The 19,255-nt window shown below is 36.4% G+C and overlaps 1 protein-coding gene across 1 annotated transcript in view; it reads right to left on the bottom strand.

Moving 5' to 3' along the window:
• USH2A (usherin) overlaps positions 1-19,255 on the bottom strand; it is a 370,331-nt gene that overhangs the window by 253,389 nt on the left and 97,687 nt on the right. The window contains exon 21 of the mRNA XM_005523335.2: positions 18,974-19,204. Within this exon, the coding sequence (XP_005523392.2) occupies positions 18,974-19,204 (231 nt within the window). The remainder of the gene's footprint in view (positions 1-18,973; positions 19,205-19,255) is intronic.

Raw genomic sequence — 19,255 nt, 5'->3', positions numbered from 1 at the left:
TCACTAAATTCTGAACTACACCTGTTGGTACACACCATAAGGCAGACTACTGTCAACTTTTTTTCCAAACACAAAACAAAAACGTAAAGATTTAACATTCAACTGATTTTATTATTCTAAATAAAAAGAGGTAAGGCCAATACTGAAAATATTTTCTTTTCATTTCTTCACACAGCATGATGTCATTTAACCTCCATATATTATGATATTTTCAGGCAGGTATTGATTGAGCCTATGTCATCTTTTCAGAATATTTAATTCCTTAAGGGACTCTTGAATTAAAAACCTCTTTGCTGTAGACTGCCTTTGAGTTGACTTTTACATTATTACTTAAAAAATGAGGGATTACAGAATACATGACTAATTCAGAATTATGGCAATAAGGAAATTTCTCCTCTTTTGCAAAACTCATTGATAATTTTTTCTTTCTTTCTTCTTGCCCTTTTTTCTCAAAATACAAGACTTATTGCAACAGAAAAAATAATTATTGATTACAATACTGTAATAGATTAAATCAAAAAATGGGTGACATACAACATTACTAAAAAGTATGAGACCTTATATTCTTTTGTTTCTAGTGTGATCATTTGTGTATCTTTACCACTTGCAATGCCTCACAGAAATAATCACATATTATAAAAGAAAATAAACAATCTTTTCTCATGTGCTGTAAAAAGTCACCTTTTCTCCTGTCCCTTGTGTTGCCTGAGGATTCAGATGACACCAGTTTGATTAACTCACTGATTATTTTAAAGTTTTGCTTGTGATCCTAGAGCAGTGTAAGGGAAATGGGGAAAAATCCTCATCCTTAACAATGCAGAAACCCTTATTTATAAATGCTCTTTAAAGCACTAAATAAAAAGAATAATTAAAATGAAACTGCCTCTGAAAGGCTGAATTCTGTAACTGTAGTAGCAAGGCATACCTGCCACAGTGGTGGCAAAGGCTCCCAAACAGCCTGTGTGGCTCAGCTGTGTCAGAGCAGGGCTTCCAGCCATGGGAACTCTGATAATCCACACCCCAAACTGCTGGGAAAAGGCTGCCTTGGATGGCAAGGCTGCAGCCTTACAGCCAGCTCAGCCCTGTCCCACAGTAAGAGCTCTGGGGAGAGGCTGCTTTGGAGCTATTAAAACACTTCCTCCCAAAACATGCAGTAGTAATCCCGAGGCTCTCAGGTATAGAAAGATTTCAGGAGAACTGGGCATTTCCATCTTAAAGCAGCCTTGAGCCCTGGCCATTTCTCAGCCTGGCTGCAGTTGGTAGTCACTTTGCAATTCTGCAGGAGTACTGCCCTGATTTCCACCTCTGACATTTCCCTGGCCCTTTCCCACCTATGTGAAAGGCAGAAGGTCTGGCATAAAAACAATTACGCAGTCTTTGCTTCACCCAGGATTCCCATTCAACTCATTTTCCCCCTTAGTGCGTGCAGTTCAGTAGCATAGCCAAGTTTACACAGAAAAACCCTAATTTTTTTGAAAATTAATGATGCTAACATGACAATTTCACGTAAATTTGGAATAAGCAGCTTGAATTGGAATTTTTCAGTCACTGAACTGGAATAATCTGGGAGAGAAAGAATATAAAATAAATGAAAGAAATATTAAAAAATACTAAAGGAGGAAATTAAATAGGAGAAACAACTAATTTTGAAAGCTGGAGTTCAGAGGCAGTGCTTTTATAACGAACTTCATCTTTAAAAATAGTGAAAAAAGCTTACAAAAAATAATAATTAAATGTACAAATCTTTTGTAAAGGAACTCACTCTAAGCAGGGCCAAAACTTCTGTGGAAAGGATTACTTTCATCTCAAGAAAAAACTCTCTCTCCCTTCTACAAGTCTTCTCAGTGGTAGACATTCTTAATAACACTTATTGCCCACACCCTCCTGGAATCTTCCCAATACAGTTTCACTCTGGTTCTACAATTCACTTCACAATTTGTTTCTGTTTCAAAAGATACTACCTGGGATGGTTGCACCTCTAAGTCTAGCCTTCATTTTGTTCATCCAATTATGAGGGCTGATGGGAACAAAGACTGTAATTCGTGTAAATAGATTCCCCCTCCTCCCTTCCTGTCTCTGCAGCAAGTCACTGAACCACTTGAAAATGCATAAAATAAAATCCCCCAAGGGCTAAAACTCCACTACACCAAAATTCCCATTATTTACTACAGAAGGGCATGCATTCTGTTTGTTGTAACCTCTCTACCAGTGAAGTTTTGTTTTTAGTAAATCAAGAACTTTTACAGTAAAGCAGAATAAAAGGGCATTATTAATCACCAAGCCTGAAAAAAAGAAAAAAGAAAAAAACTATACAAAAATGTGATTCTATTTATTATTGAACTATTTTTCTTTTCTTTACTTGGGAGAATACCTAAGGACACATTCTACTCTATCAGTTTTAACTCTAACCACTCTAAAATAACACTAATTAAAATTTTGATACACAAGCATGATTAGAACAAAGAATTTTAAGCAGACAGGTTTAGATATAAAGTATCAGGTAAAACCAGACTATTTCTTCTTTTTTTTTCCTCCTTGAGATAGACAGCATGTTCTTTTCTGAACTCAGAATACCATTCATTGTGTAGCACCTAAGAGTGCCATCAGCATAAATAACAATGACTCTCTGAATTAAAGAATAGAACAGAAAAATCTTTTTGCAGTTCACCATCTTGTTTAGTATTGGAAAATATTTTGTTCTACATCTATTTTCTTAACCAGCATTGCATAGATTTCATAGGGCAGCAGAGGAACTTACATAAAAAATATCTAAAAAGTAGTAGGCATGACCCCCAAAAGCCTAGTTTTCCCCCAGTTAAAGTCTATTTTTATAATAAGTAAAATAGCTAAAGCACTCTATAAGAATATGGCAAACAAAATAAAAATCTCTTTTGCAAGAACAATAATAAGTACATTATCTGTTGCAGAAAGCATTGGAAGAATTTTGAATCATATAATGGCTTGGGCTGGAAGGGACCTTTTAAGGTCACCTTGTTAAATCCTGCCTGCAATGAGCAGGGACATCTTCAACTAGATCAGGCTGCCCAAAGCCACATCCAAACTGACCCTCAATATTTCCAGACACAGGGCATCCACAGCGTCTCTGGGCAATCTGTGCCGCTGTTTCACCAGCCTCACTGTAAACAACTTCCTTACAAGTAATCTAAATCTACCCTCTTTTAGTTAAAAAACATTACCCTTTGTCCTATATACACCATTAAGGAAAAGTAGAGCTGCATAGCAGAAAATGCAGAAATCTTGAGTTAGTGCAGCCAACACACTTTTCAGGGAATAGCCTTGTTTTATAATCTAAATCATAAGCAGAGAGAGCAAATAATCACTTCTTAGCAAGACAAAGATAGGACTTGAACAGCTGCACATGTAACAGGTTAGTTTAATAAATAGGATGGTGCAAAACCACAGAGTACTACATAAGTAATGATCAATGCTTAAAATCAATGCTCTTGCAAATTGAAGCCAATGCAAAGGGGCTAACACCAGGGTAAGGTGATCCGGTTGATGTATTTTGGATCTGCTGAAATAAATCCATTTATAGGAGCATTTGCAGGATGAGTAAGTTAAAAGAGCACTGCAACAGTCAGGCCTGGCTAAGGGAACGCCTCCTCCTACTGTCAATATTTCAAACTGATAAAGAGCTGACCAAGTGCAATCAGTGCCGTGATGAATAAAAGAAAGCTTGGGACCATTAACATTAATGGGACTTGCGTGACTAAATGCTCATATATTGTTCTGAAAATTTACCCGATGGACCAAGAGACTTTTATCCTTTGCTTATGCTTCCCCTTTTTCCTGCAGACTCTGTATGATCAGTTTTAAATATACTGCAACATAGTATAACCATCTAAAATAACTTCATATTATTAATATCCCATGAGTCAAACAAAAAGGAAAAAAAAGAACTACAGACCTCACTCTGGCTACTTGGAAAACTTGAGAAAATAAAAATTCTGGCTTTATACACATAGATAAAATTGGCTAATCTAATATCTTCGGGCACAGTGCCTTATCCTTGGGGCACAATGACAAAGACTCTGGCACCTGCCATCTACAATGCATATTAGGGAACGGTGAATGATCTGGCACTCTGTGAAAACTGGTTGAACTTTTTTTGGAAGACAGAAATTCAGACAAGAAAGTATAGTCCTAAGATTATATAGATCCAGGATATGACTTGGTTCAATATTTTTAATTTGAACCATGGCAATCTGGTTTTTTTTATCATCAATATTAAATACCTATCATATAACTAGTGCTGTACCAAAAGCAGGTGACATCTTTGATCTCAACCCCCTGCAGAAATCTGAAAAACACCCTGTAGTAAAATAGGGGATCAAGGGAGTACCTATGAGGTTAGGCTTGTTTAGAACATGCTGTTTCATACTGGTATATCTCTACAGTGTAACTGGGCAGAATGAAATAGCATTTTGTTCATTTATAGCCATGTAATACAAAAAGTTTCTTAAAAGAATCCAATACGAGATTTACTGCTGGGTGAAACACCAAGTGTGAAGTCATTGCTGTACAAGAAATACTTAAAGCATTCACATTGCCTTTTAGCTTTGGCAGAGTACTCCCAAAGAAGGTGGAACAGCACAGAGAGATGATGTTGAGCAGGACAAAAAATTCTCCTGATGGGGAGAGAGACCTCTTTCTGGCAGGTTCCCCAGGGGAAAAAAAAACCAAACAAACCTTAGTAGCAGCACAAAAGACAAGGAAATGTCCTTTACAACTTCAAGTTTTATCACAGTTCCAAGGAATTAAACTCTTTTTCCACAGAGAATAAAAAATCCCCATAATTTTACCCAACATAAAATTAGCTGTCCCACTATTCAGTCATTTTTATTTTTATTTTTAGTTCTTAGCCATGTTGGTAGACAGGGATTATATTTATTTTAGTACCTACATTATTTTAAAATCAAATGCTCTATTGGAATACCTTGCTACTAATTTAGAGATACAAGATTTACACATTTATATCTGTCACATCACTGTGAACACCTGCAGTCCTAAAATGGGATCAGACTTGAGGTAAAATTTTCAAGCCTGCTGATCAGTCCCAACCTTTGCTTACCATCTCATTTAGCCTTTGACCAACAGACAGAAAAGAACAGTTTATGTGACTGAACAACAATGCTGGTATAAGCCAACTGTAGTACTTCCTGCTTCCACCATTAAAACTGTTAGTAATATGAAACAATATAAAAATATAGAATGCTGACAGAAGAATTTTGAAGTTACAAAGAAATAGTGGTTCTTAAAACCAAAATAGAACAAGTAGGAAAGAATGAAGTGCTTTGTCAGTACACAAACTAAGAAAAAATTATTTCAAAATAACAATTTTACGGGATTTACAGATAATGAAATCACAAAATGTGGTGACTGGGAAAAACATTTCTTTGCTTAATTATCAGTTCTACAGTATCATCAACTTCTTCATGAGCAGAGCTCGAAACACCATGTTCCAGCCATTTCAGCACAGGCAGCAGATTGAAAAACCTTCCTCCTCCCACCTGTGACCAGCAAGGAGACTGTACCACTGCTTCTCAGAAATGCACCTGGACACAACTCTCACCTTCATGATCTTAAGCAAGAGCAAGTTGCAGTATTTAAGTTTACATACCAAAAACAAAAAATGGGGGGGGAAAAAGAGGGGAAAAAAGAAAAAAGTGGAGAATGCAACAATTTTAGTTACACTCTCTGCCACCAGCATATCATCTCCATTTGCTCTGCTCACTACACAGACTCTCCACAGAATACTAGGTCAAATGTAAGGTCCCAGTATTAATCTTCATGGCCATCCATGGAAGTGGCTCAAGATACCTCAAGAGTGCCCTTTTCATTATGTTGGTGACCTCTCTGAGCAGCTGCTGTTAGTTTCAAGGCTCACCAGAGCAATACTGAACTGCCTCTGCAAGAAGGATAAAGGCCCTGGAACTCGTTAAAGGAGTAGATCAAAAATTATCACAAATTTAACATTTTTCTGAGGACTGTTTTAACCCAGACCTAGTCAGGCTTTCACAAGTCATACATTAAAATAAAAGAGAGGAGACAAAAAAGAGTAAACCTGTGTAGAGAAGAATGTTAAGCAAGAGGTGAAAAAGAAGGGGATAGATGAGGAATGAGAAAAAAAGAAAGAGAATAAGTTAGCTGAGTATGTCTTGGAAGATACTCAGGTACCACTTGCAAACAATGATTAAGATACAGTATCTCAATTATTTTTTACCTAACACATTGACATGAATATTAGATAATAAAAAAAATAGAAAAAATTTCAGATTGTTTTCCATCTACAAATGGAAGAAGTTTGTAACTGAATTCAATAAACAACCAATGAACTAACCCTTCCTCCCAGAAAATGTATTTAACATTTGGGGAAGAAAATTTTCAAAATACTTAAATGCCAGACTTTTCTAAGTAAATTTATTTCAAAAGGATTATCTACTTGATATTTACCAAAAAAAAAAAAAAAAAATCAGGTTGATGACCTAAACTTCAAAAAATTGCATGGGTTATAAAAAATTAGCTATTTCAAATTTCTGAGGAAGATCTTTAAAGATATATCGTTTGGTTTTCCAAATTTCTTTAACTTTAGATGCAAAACCTTCATAGAATTCGAAATTCTGCATCTTTTAAAGCCAAATAACTGTACTAATATCCAATATAGTTATGACTGGTCTAGATAGCAATAGTTAGTGATTACCAGATCAAAGGCCTTACTTAAATCAATAAAGATAGCTCCTGTACATTGATTACCATCCAACACTATAAAAATATAATTGGTTACCTTGAGAGGAGCAGTGCAAATGAAATGAAGAGGTCATAATAGGTCAATAATTATTTAAATTAAACTTACATCTTCCTTCATCTGATGGACCAACTCTAGCACACACTGAAATGGTGGTGATTTACCAGTTTAAATAGACATATTAACATGTCAGCAAAGGGCTTAGCAGTAATTGGGTCAGCAATTTTAAGCAGTCAAAGTTCCAGGTTGTCAGCTTCTCCATTTATGCTCCCAATTAATCTTAAGGTATTATAGATCTTAAGTCAGTAAGCACAGATCTAACTACTTTAGATCAAATCTCATTTTGGGTATATACAGAGATAGATTATAGTTACTTTTTGTGATCTTTCTACAGGAAATACCAGTATATAATTCTCTAGAACAGCTTTTAATAAAAAAAAATAAAAATTCAACAATTTGCTATCAAGATTGTGAATTCTCTAATAATTTATTTTATGACATTTCTGTCACTATATTAAATGGTCCTTAGACCAGAACAGTACTACTTGGCAGGTCTGTGTTTTTATTCTATTGGTTATGCTCACAGTTGCTTTCTGGATTCTCAGTTATTATGCACAATAACTTTGCCATTACTCTGTAAATATTATTGTTGATGGACAATTCTGGGTTTAATTTGTTTCTAAAAATAAGAAAAAGAAATATTTTCAAACCATATTTTCTTCATGCCAACTTTTTCAAATTACTTTGCAGAATTAATTTACATCACCTTCATAATTTCAAAAAAATTAAAGTTTTTAATAGTTTTGATTCCTTCTTTCTATGGATCAGACATATGAATTTTTTAGAGCGGTTATATCAAAGTTAAAAAAAAAAAAAAAAAAAAAAAAGCCCAGAAGTCTAAATTAATCAGTGTCAGGAAACTGCTCTTTTCAGGATGCTTATCTAGAGGATGATAATAAAATTCTCAAAGAAAATTACATTTGCGTGGAGACTTTGCATCTTAGAAATTTAGGGGCTAAAAAGACTCTTCCATGAAATTTGTCCTGGACACCAAATCCTGATGGTTCACTAAACAGTAGAAAGGAAGGGAAAGAGTCTTTTTCTTGTCCTCTTAATTTTCTGCCACTTTGTGACAGCCAATATGAAAAAAAAAAAAAGGAAGACAAGCAGTTTTAAAGTTTTGTGTTTCGAAGAGCACAGAAGGAAGACAATTATGGAGATTACAATGGTAAAACCAAGAGGGAAAAAGAAAGTGGAAGAGGGAGAAGCAAGAAACAAATCATAGTTAGTACATAAACCATGGGAAAATAATTGAAAAGCAAAAGAAATCAAAAAAGGGGGGGAAGGGAAAATAGAAACAGAGGAGAGCCTATAACCACTAATAAGAGCTCTCCTTATAAATCCAATTGAAATACATGTTGTTGTAAACTCAGTACACTGGAAAAGAACTCACTCTATCCTTCATATAGAGATGTGAATCTAGTGCAGCAGTCAATGGCCCTATTAGTCGAGATCAGAGACTATGAATATTAAAGATTTCTATCCATTGACATCTGTATTTATCAGCAATGTTCCAAATGATGGATATGTGTGGGACTCTCCTATCACACTGGCATTTTTTTAATTACTATTCAGAATAACAATTTAGGCCACAGTAGATAGATAAAAGCAAATACACAAAAATTAGGTAGTGCAAAACCAAAACAGAAGAAATCAATGCAAACCCAAATAGAGGATGAGTAATGATATAGTCTACAATTATACAAACATACATTTCCCATAAGATATCTGCATCAAGGATTTTATGATGTTCAGCAACTAAAACTGAATTCATGTAGCAAATAAGGATTTTGTGCACAGAAGCCTGTCTTTTTTGATGTAGTGCTCTGCGGATGTTTAATGAAAGAGAATGGGGAGTATGAAAAGTGAATGGACAGTTTCACAGCTAGCACAATTCAATGTCACTCTGGAGGAATCTGTCCCCACCTCTTCCACAGAAGTCTTATGCAATGTGAGGTAAACCACTTAAGTCAAACTTTCCAGAGTTATTCATTTGCCATGCACTCTTCATTTTCTTGAGCATTTAAACACCCAGTGGAGATCTGTGGAAGTGTTAAGTGCTCCTCATTGAAAAGGGATTGACAGAAATACTACTTGAAACACATGAACTACTCTGAAATCTCAGATCCTACTTATGTAAAACTCAAAATTAGCATTAATTCCTCTTTTTTTTTTACACAAAGTCCCTATTGATAAAACAAACCTAGTAACACAAGTGCTGTAAAAATGCATATCAATGACTACAAATTACTCTGGTACTCCAGTGAAAATAGCATAGGAAAAAAATTAAATCTGCATATACTTAAGAATTGATATGTACAATAAAAGAGACAGAAAGCCATATACAAAACAAAGAAAGGATTTTCAAAAGGCAACAGCTGGTCCATTCCATACACAGAACCTATGGAAAGACAGTTTCTAACCAAATGGTTATATGCCATCATAACATATAAATATAACACAGTTGAATGAAGTTCATGCTGCTTATTTACCTCCATTTCTTAAGCTTGAGGTGCTTAATTTTGGAAACTATTTTTTCCCATATGTACTAGCACAGAAAGCTTTTTTTTCCCCTCCAAATTACCACAGTCTAATCCTGAATGATAGTTTTGTCATAATGGAATTATCCAGTCTATGATCTGATTGATTTTAGACCTTAAATACTGAATCTTAACACACGTAAATTTTTAATCCTTTAATTTCTCTATTCTGCCAGTAATTGATAAGGACAGTTGTACTTAGACAAGGTCTTAATTTAATCGCCCTGAAAATCAATTAGAAGGTGAAAAGCTTCCTTATATTATTATTATGAAAATTTCCTGATCAAATTCACAATGCAATCATAATCAATGCATGACACCTCACACACTTTAGTCAATACATAATTCAATAGTTACATCTTCATCCTTTAAAAACAATATGGGAAGGAATTTGTATCTCAAAAGCAGAAATAATTTAAAGGCTCAGAATTAGTCAAACACAATGTCTGAAGTCATTGGACTAAATAAACCATTATAGAAATAATCTAAATAAGGGCCAGGCATGTACCAGAAAGCATTCATTTCACTTCAAGTATCTCTCCGGTGAATACAATGGTAATTGTCTCTTTCCTGCAACCTTGTTGAAAACTCTCCGGTAGAATCAGAATGAAAATTTTGGCCTGCTGTTAAGCAGAAGAGGTGAAGTAGTCAGCAACAATGGTGAAACACTTTCTTCTCATCTTCACCAGCACAAAAATCAAGGTTGATGCCAACTTAGGCTCACCATCAGTAAAGGGAGAATTTGTATGTGAGCTATTACAGGAGCTTGGTCTCTAAAAATTGATGGGACGTGAATATATCCACTTGAGGGTGTTGCAAAAGCTTGTTGACATGGCTGTGAGGTCAGTCTCCACAATCTTTCAGAAGCTGTGGAGATCACGGGAAATCCCAGAAGACTGGACGAAGGCTAATGTCACTCCCATGCATGAGAAGGGCTTATGAGAAGGATGATGCAGGAAACTATAGACCAAATACTTCTACTTTAGTCCCTGTCAAAGTTATAGAATGAACTTTCCTGGGAGCTGCCACAAGTCAGATGAAGCACAGCTGGGAAAAGTCAGCATGGACTCACCAAGCGCAAATCGTGCATGACAAACCTGACTTCATTCTATGACAAAGTAACTTCCTCAGTGGATGCTGTCTACCTCAATTTCACAAAGGCTTTCTATACTATTTGCCACTGCCTACTCCTAGAGAACCCGACGTGTGATGGTCTGGACAAGTGATGTGGGCTGTCAGGCAGCATCCTGAGGAGGGTGGTATTCAGCTCTTTTTCAAACTAGCAACCTGTCATAAGAGGGGTCACTCAGAGACCAATACTGAGCCTAAATCTGTTTAGTACCTTCATAAGTGATCTGGATGATGGGATCAAGTCTATCCTGATGAGATGTGATGATGGCACCAAACTTAGTGGAACTGGACACTTTGGAAGGGAGAGCCACCCTGCAGGAAGACATGGACAGACTGAAAGAACGTGCTACCAAGAACATTATAAAGTTCAATGAAAACAGAAACCAGGAATGCAGCACAGGCTGGGATCTGCCCAGCTGGGGAGCAGCTCTGTGGAAAAGGACCTGGGCATCCTGGGGACAAGCAGCTCAATACGAGTGGAGAGTGTGCTGCTGTGGCAAACAAAGCCAACAGGATGCTGGATTGCATCAACAAGGACATCTCCAGCAGAGATAAAGAAGTCATTATTCCACTCTACTCAGCTCTTGCAAGGCCACACCCAGAACACTGAGTTCAGTTTTGGTCCCTGCTGTGCAAAAAAGACCAAACAGGACATGGACAGGCTGGAGAGAGTCCAGAGAAGGGCCACAAAGATGATGAGAGGGTTGGGTAGCCTGTCAAATAAGGAATGACTGAGAAAATTCAGCCTTGACAAAAGAAGGATCAAGAGAGACCTTATCACCATGTTCCAGTATTTAAAGAGTGGCTACAAGGAAGATGGAGAGCTTTTTTTTACAAGGAGTCTTTTACCTGGAAAAGACAAGGAGTAATGGGTAGAAGTTAATCCTGGGGAGAATCCAACTGGACAAAAGATGAAAAATTTCACAATGAGCCAACCATTGGAATAATGTTCCGAAGAAGTGGTGGATTCCCCAGCTCTGGACACTTAAGATTCAGCTGGAGAGTACTGGGCCATCTTGTCTAGATTATGCTTTTGCCAAAAAAGGTTGGACCGAATGATCTTTTTCTTTTTGGCTATTATGTCTCATTAAATCCCTCTCTGAAAAGACACTAGGGTTATAAGTTTGTTATATAAGTACATGAGAATCTCATAAAATCTTACAAAGTACTGAAGTACTGGTATGGAAGACCCATGATTGTTCTAGCAAATGAAAACCATTAGAAATAGTCACTTTTCTTTCCTATATCTTTGTGTCATCAGGTATTTGAGTTTGAGAATTTCCAGGAGCATTCATACATTCACTCCAAAATATGACCATCCATCAAACTACTCATTTTTATGTTCAAACATGCTTCAAATTCTGTTTGATCTGTACTATTTGCTTTAATTGAGGTGAAATCAGCCTCCATTTAACAGAGAGTACATGGATCTCTGGCATGCTAAGTTTTCAAAAGTTGCTTGGTACCTTCCACTCTCTCCTTTATTTTTTTTAATTAAATAGGCATCATGCTTTTGTGCAGCTTCTATCTTACAGCTTTTTCATATTCTTTGCTATGTTCAGCAACTTTTACTTCCTTAAATCTCACTCAACAAGTCCCTCTATTTTGTGCCTTTTCTTAGCGGTGCACAAGCACAAAAGGAAACCCAGAAGCTGTCACGCCTGAAGCAAAACAGCACTTCCATAACTGTTTCTTCAGCTAATTCTTAGGCTTAACACCTGCAGAAAGAATGCCTACTACATTCCAAATCAGTGAATCGTGTTTGCACAAAATTAGCAAAAGCCCAAATAGAGTTGTGACAAAAGGGGAAGAACTGCTTTTTTAAAATGTACAGTCATCTTGTGTGTTTGTGATAATCAAAACACCCAATTCTGTAAGTGGTTTTTGCACAGACAGATGAAACTACAACCTAGTCTAGAAAAGGGGCTTTCCACTGGCAGGTTGATATAATGAGGGAAAGCTCCTGCTTTTACAATTTCCATTGTATAACACTACTGTGTTCTCTAAAAGTTACCATGCACAAGCAGAAAAAATTGGGTTTAACCATGCAGTGCAGAATGCACAACACTGGCAAAAATCTACTTTGGCACTACAGCCAAGAAGATGCAGGGAAAAAAACCCATACTGCTCTTGTATGCCCAAAGCTTGTGCTGCATAGTTTATCTGTTAAAGTACAAGAGGTAAATATGAAAAATAATACACAAGGTGAGATTGTTTTTTTCTTCTTACTTTCTGTAATGGCTACAATTGAAAAAAAAAAAAAAAAAAGAAACAGAAAAAGCAGCTACTTCATATTGATATGATAGATAGATTCATATTGATAGAAAGTATGTCAGTGCCTAAAAGACCAGCTCATCTTAGTGAAAATATTACCCCTGTAACACTGGCAAGGTCAGCATCAGCTTGGCTTATTTGTTGCCTAAGTCCCTGTTGTGCATGTTCAAAAATGTTTTAAGTTGTTTTGTTCATAAAGCAGCAGAGTTCACTTTGTTGTGCTGGATCACTCCTTTTTCTCTATATGCAGCTCCTCTCTCGCTCCCTATCTTTAGGCTTCTTGGGATTCAAAAGGAAGAAAGGAAGGAATGTGTTTTTCAAGATGAAACTCTGAATTCATTTTAAGTACTAAGATAAAATTCTACCTAAAATCTCTGTGCAAACAGTTCTCAGGCAGAAAAAAGGATGGCTCTCTTTCTTACTGAAGCCAGCCACTTGACGGTGATATAGAAGATCTTTATCTTTCTTTCACAGAAGATGAAGATGCAGGTTGAAATCATTCTTTTGTGAAGACAAGAGGAGAAAATATAAGAAGTTGGCATAAAAATTAAAAGCATTTCTAAGGACAAGTCCTATGGCAACAACCTAGACAGAAAGGACACAATGAAATGCGAGTTCTCCAAGAGCTTTTTAGTGTACGACTTAATATAAAACTCTGAAAAATGATTGGCAATATTAAAAGTTCCTGGACAAAAAGTATGTTCTTCATGTCCACAAAACAAATGTGGTCTCTTTCTTTCTCTCAGAGTATTCAAAAGCTTGGAGTAAGAATTTCTTTTGTAATAGTCTCTCCCTAAGAAAATCTTGTTTACTTTATTCAGTGCAATGTAATGAAATAAAAAGGCTCATTCTTCAAAAGCTATGAAAAGAAAAAATGCCTGCAGAGTGACAAAGAATACATAAAGCCAAACTAAGCAAAAAGGTGAGATTTGTCTCCTCCTCTTCCTTTCTCTACATCTTTTTGGTGTAAGGCTGAGGCAAACAAATTTGACTGCATTTGCTGTAAAGTTGTGTCTACAGATTAGGGAATCCTTGACATCAATCTGGAGAAATAGATGGACCACAGGTGGACTATAAAAGTGAGTAAAAAACTGGCTAAACAGCAGGACTCAAAGCTTTGTGACAAGTGGCACAAAGCCCAGTGGGCAGCATTTACAAGAAACTGGTACTGGGACCAATTCTGTTTAACGTTTCTATTCATTAAAATGGATCCCAGGTGATGGAATGGAGTGTGCTGTCAAAAACTTTGGAGGCAATTAATAAAATTAAATTAAGGGCTGCGGTGGATACAATACAACACAGAGACACCTCATCAGGCTGGAGAAATGAGCTGACAGAAACCTTGGGAAATCCAGCAGAGGCAAATGCAAATCCTACAGTGCAGTTTTGGGTACTCTGACATTAAAAAAAAAAAAAAAAATACTGAAGGTACTTGCAGACTGGAACAAATCTAGCGGCACCAAGATAGTTGGGGGCCAAAGCACATGACATTCAACAGGAGGCTAAGACAATAGGGTTTGTTTAGTTTTAAGTATGGAAGGATGGAGGAAATGATTGCCTTCTTCAATTACCTCCCCAAGGGCTATAAAGAAGATGAAGCCACGCTTTTTTGTACCTCTATAGTGATGGAACAAGAGACAATGGACAAGAGTTCATATGCAGAAAATTTTGTATAGATATAGGGGAGAAAAGTAAACCAAAAGACAGGTCATACTGGAAACTGGAACAATATTTGGAAACATAAGTAGCTACATATGGAACGAAAACTTAGGCAAAGGTCTAAACAGGTCAAGCAGAACTTAATATGGAAGACTAGATGATTTCTCTTCAACATTAAATTATTACATTATTCTGAATTAGTGGTTAAAAGTAATTTCTACTGATCTGAAATCATTACTTGTATAAAGATATGCTAGAAAATATCTAAAGAAAAATTAAATAGAAACAAAACTTGTTCAACTCATGCAACCTTCCCCCTACACAGAAAATTGTCAGTCAGAAAAAAAGGCAGCTCTTTCCTATTAAAAGTTATTTGGTGAAATGAACATCTTTCTCAGTTTCATTGGGTTAGTCTGAGTTTATAATAGGATACATGTTTGGAAACATTCTTAGAGGTCACAGAAACAATCCACTTACTCCAAAGCAGAATCAATTTTACCCAGGTTATTCCTGACAAATGCTCATCCAACTGTTCTTTAAAATCTGCAGTGTCAGAGCTTTCATTTCTTTCTCACAACAATGAATTCTTTTGCTCAACTAGCCTGAATCTTCTAGAAAAAAAAGACAATCTACCTTGCTGTATTTTAAGCTTATTATGAATGCATTGCTGCTTTACTCACAGTAAACATAAAAAGTTCATCTCTTCTTTTAAACTACACATTTTTATATATTTTAACACCATTATCATGTGTTATCTAAACTACACCATTTTTTTTACCCTCTCCTCTTACATTGTTTTAGGACCTTTAATGCCGTTCATTTTCTTGGTATTAAGTCATAATGCATCCCATAAAGTTCTGTTGGGATGCTGGAAAAGGCCTGTTTATTTGGCTCCACAAACCAATGAAAATATCTGCCCCTTTGACTAACTATCAAATGTTTGCTCAAGATCCTGTGGAGTGGAATTTGTTTTACATTACCGTAAAGAGAGCTCACTGTGATGAAGAGCTATGGGGAGATCTGACACTGAATGACCACAGCCATTCTCAGAACTTCTGCTCAGAACAAATGTAAACGACACCTGAGCAGTGTTCCATGGCAAACTCATTAAGAAACATCGTTACTGGAAAGATTCTCCACTCTGAGAAATGTCTGTGTATCCGAGCCAGAATCTGGCTGTAAAAACACTAGCACAGATATAAATATTTTTTTTAAATACATATTTTTAAGACCACTTTACAATACTAAAAATGTCATTGTAAAAAAAGTTCTCCTCGTAATGCTTAATATATTAACATCTTACCTCATACAGTTATTTTCTAATTATTACAGAGCTGAATACACATCATGTAGAGGTTAGCAAAAATTACATAGTCCAGGCAAGACATACTTCTTTTTAAGTGTATTACCCTATTTCAGAAAACTTGAAACAAAACCAAGGCCAAACACAAAACTTTCTTCAGAGTAGACTACATTTTGATCAATATTACATGAATAATTTTCTTTTAAAGCAAGTAGCATCCAAGAGGAATGACATTTGAACTCCAAGCTTGCCTGTTCTACACCATATATAAAATATTGTTTCTCTTGATGACAAGACAACCAGAAAGGCAAACACAACAGCAGTACTACAGCATTCTGACTCCAGACTCACAGCCACAGCACATAAGCTGGATCAATAAAAGAAAACCACACAAAATAAATAATTTGTAAAACCTTCTAGTCAATTCTAGAGGTCCTTTTAAGTATAAAGTCCCACATTAGGTAGAATCTGAACTTCAGCACCCCATATGTTAAATCACACCGCTTTGTTGTCTCATGGGGAAAATATGAAGATAAACACCTAAATACTCCAATTTTCAGAGTGATGGGAGATGGATATGTTCCTTAGCTAAAACAAGAACACTAACAGCTCTCCTTTGCCTTGTGGTATTTTGATAGATCCAACAAATGCTGCTGCATCTAAAAACTTCCGGGAATGTAAATGAGCATTAATAATCAAGTCTGCATCATTTGGGAAATATTATACATAGCTAAAACACTTCCTTACACTTTGAAGAGCTGAAAAGTTGCATGTGGACAGTTCCAGCAGACAAAAATCTTTTTACTCTATTTCCTCTCATCTAATGTGTACTCAGAACACATCTTCCTGTGCAGCTGGAGGTTTTGTTACAGACAGGACACTGCTTAGTGTAGCCAGTGTTTATTGAATAACTTTTTTTTTTTAAAGATTATTTTGGAAAACTTCCCAGAAAATACATCTGCCCCTATTACTTGCACCTTGGACTGTAAGACCAGCCAGGGAGGTAGAGAGGACAACTGCATTTATTAGCAATGAATAAACTGATCAATCTTTTTCTGGATTCACAGTGGGAGATTCCAGAAGCACCGAGTAGTATCTGTCTGCTGACTGACACATACAAGATGGCACATTTTTTTGTCAAAAAGTACCCAGCTGCACGCACACTAAAGCTGTTCCATCCATAAAGCACAATTGCTTACTGCTTGTCTTCAGAAATGGGTAATAAGAGAGGGTCTCAACAATGAAACAACTGCAGAGTGCAGTTAAAGAATATTTTTCATCCCCTTAAGTGTCTGTCTTTCTAAACTCTCCCAAATTTGCTATCATTTTCCCCTCCATCACGTTTCAGAAGAAGGACAGATGACCTACTTAGAAAAACACAGATTTATATTTCTGAAAATATTTATTGCGTTGCCAAACCTGAACTACACATTTTTAGGTACCAAACACAGACTGATTTAATCTGATTGTCAGCCATTACTAGCAGATGTCTGGACAAATTGCCTAGTGTGTTTTAGTTCTAGGCTGTCTCCAAATACTCTGACTATTAGCTGGTAGAAGAGACAGAACACAATCCAAAGCTATGATAAATTATATTTATCCATATAGCGTTATCAGCCATCAGCTGCCAATATCAACGGAGCTTTATTTTAACGTCTCCCAACCTACCTGTCCAAACTCTCTCAAATCATCTCAGCCATCACAATAAACTTTATTCAAGCCATCAGTCTCAGCTTCTGGAGCAGAACTAAACCCCAGAGTGAATCGACACTTGGGTAGATTGGTGCTGGGTTTGCTTGATTACAAACACAACTGACAACAGAAGAAACATCAAAGGGTTTTTTCTAAATGTATACTAAAGCTTGCAAACTGATGTCAGGAAAACCATTGAGCAATTTGGATGAGGAAAGGAGTCCAACAGCTGTTCCTACAGATTCCCACACAGAGACAGGTTGTGCCAGTCAACACAGTGTCAATATTTAATGAACACATTATCACTTATTATTATTTATCAGTCAAGTAAGCACCTGGCTAGAAAAAAAATGTGAAGTCATCTTCAACTTTGTTTAAGTCAGATTCACTGGGTGACCATAGAAAGACAAGAAACTGATCTCTGTTTTGAACAAAACCTGAATTTGCACATACACTCTTGCAAGTACTGAGTGCTCAAACATCGTTGCCAGAATTACCTGTGGTGACCCCGAAGACAAGGAATGCCAGCTGAGTGCTCTCCAAAGCTCCAGCATTTTTGTGTGTGTCAATAATTCTGCACAGTTTTTGCAGCCCTTCTCTGTCTTAAACAAGGCTTAGTACCAGGTTGTGTCACTGCCACTGGTGCAGCCCCCTGCACCATCAGTGTGCTAGTTAATTCTTGCTCTTACAGTCACCTAGATTCCTTCTGGATTTCACCTTCCTGCTGTCATTCTCATGACCTGAGATACACACACACATCTTTCATACGCTTTTATTTTTAAGTCTTCAGTTCCGCTGTTTCTTCTTTTCATCATTTATACTTCACGCATGCAAATGCAAGATTTCACTTACAGACCTCTACAGCATCTCAAATGTGCAATCAGGTTCATTTTTTGCAAAAAAACATATTGTCTATATCTTTGCTTTATCACAGAAGTCAAGACATCAGCAAATTATGAGAATCACAGAAAAAGGATATAGGTCTGCTTACATCTGAAAACCTCCTGGTTCCGAAATAAAGTAACTAATCAAGAAAAAAGAGAGACCACTCAAAGGCCCAGAAACAGTGGAATTCTGTCAGTGGCAGGCTTTTTTTCTTTCCTTAACAAAACAAACAGGGTCACAACACAAATGCTCTGAACCTGGAACACACAGTTTTTTGAGTGGCTCAGGAATTCTCAAAAAGGCACCAAATAAAACACATCTTAGCACTCACAGCTAATTAATTAAAAAGCTTTTATCCCAGGAGAATAAATAAAATCTCATATTTCCAACTCAGAAACAAGTCAAATATGCAGCAACAACATTCACTGTCATGTACATCTCTCTGTCCAAACATGAGGTAACAAAAATTCCAAATGTCAAATGATTTCTACAGGCTTTTAAAGTGAGAATCAAAATAGCCCATACATCACTAATCATTACATTACTTTAATAAATTAGAACCTACCTACTTTAACATAAAAGTTTTATAGAACATGATACTAAATGGTAAAACACATGCAGTGCACAATTAGTACATTTTTTAAGTAATTTAAACACATTTACCTGTAAAGTAGGTATTGGTGGGGAGAGTAGAACTCGCAAATCTGTAATACCCATTTCCTGGGAAACGGATCCCTTTTGTTACTTCTATATTCATTGTAGCTAAAGATGAATCCATCCTTTCCACCTGGTAGATAGGAGAAGGCCCATTAAGCTCTTCAGGTTCATTCCAAGTTATCTTTATTGTTGTGCTGTTTATTCCTTCGACAAGAGGGGCACGAAGTTTTCTTGGAGCTGTGGATAAAAAACACTTGGCGAATTATTTATTGTACATAACATAATCTT

Source organism: Pseudopodoces humilis, chromosome 3, assembly GCF_049639895.1.
Source record: "Pseudopodoces humilis isolate 2021_Gansu_Grassland_sample_001 chromosome 3, ASM4963989v1, whole genome shotgun sequence".
Lineage (NCBI taxonomy): Eukaryota > Metazoa > Chordata > Aves > Passeriformes > Paridae > Pseudopodoces > Pseudopodoces humilis.
This window is presented reverse-complemented; position numbering and strand designations above follow the sequence as displayed.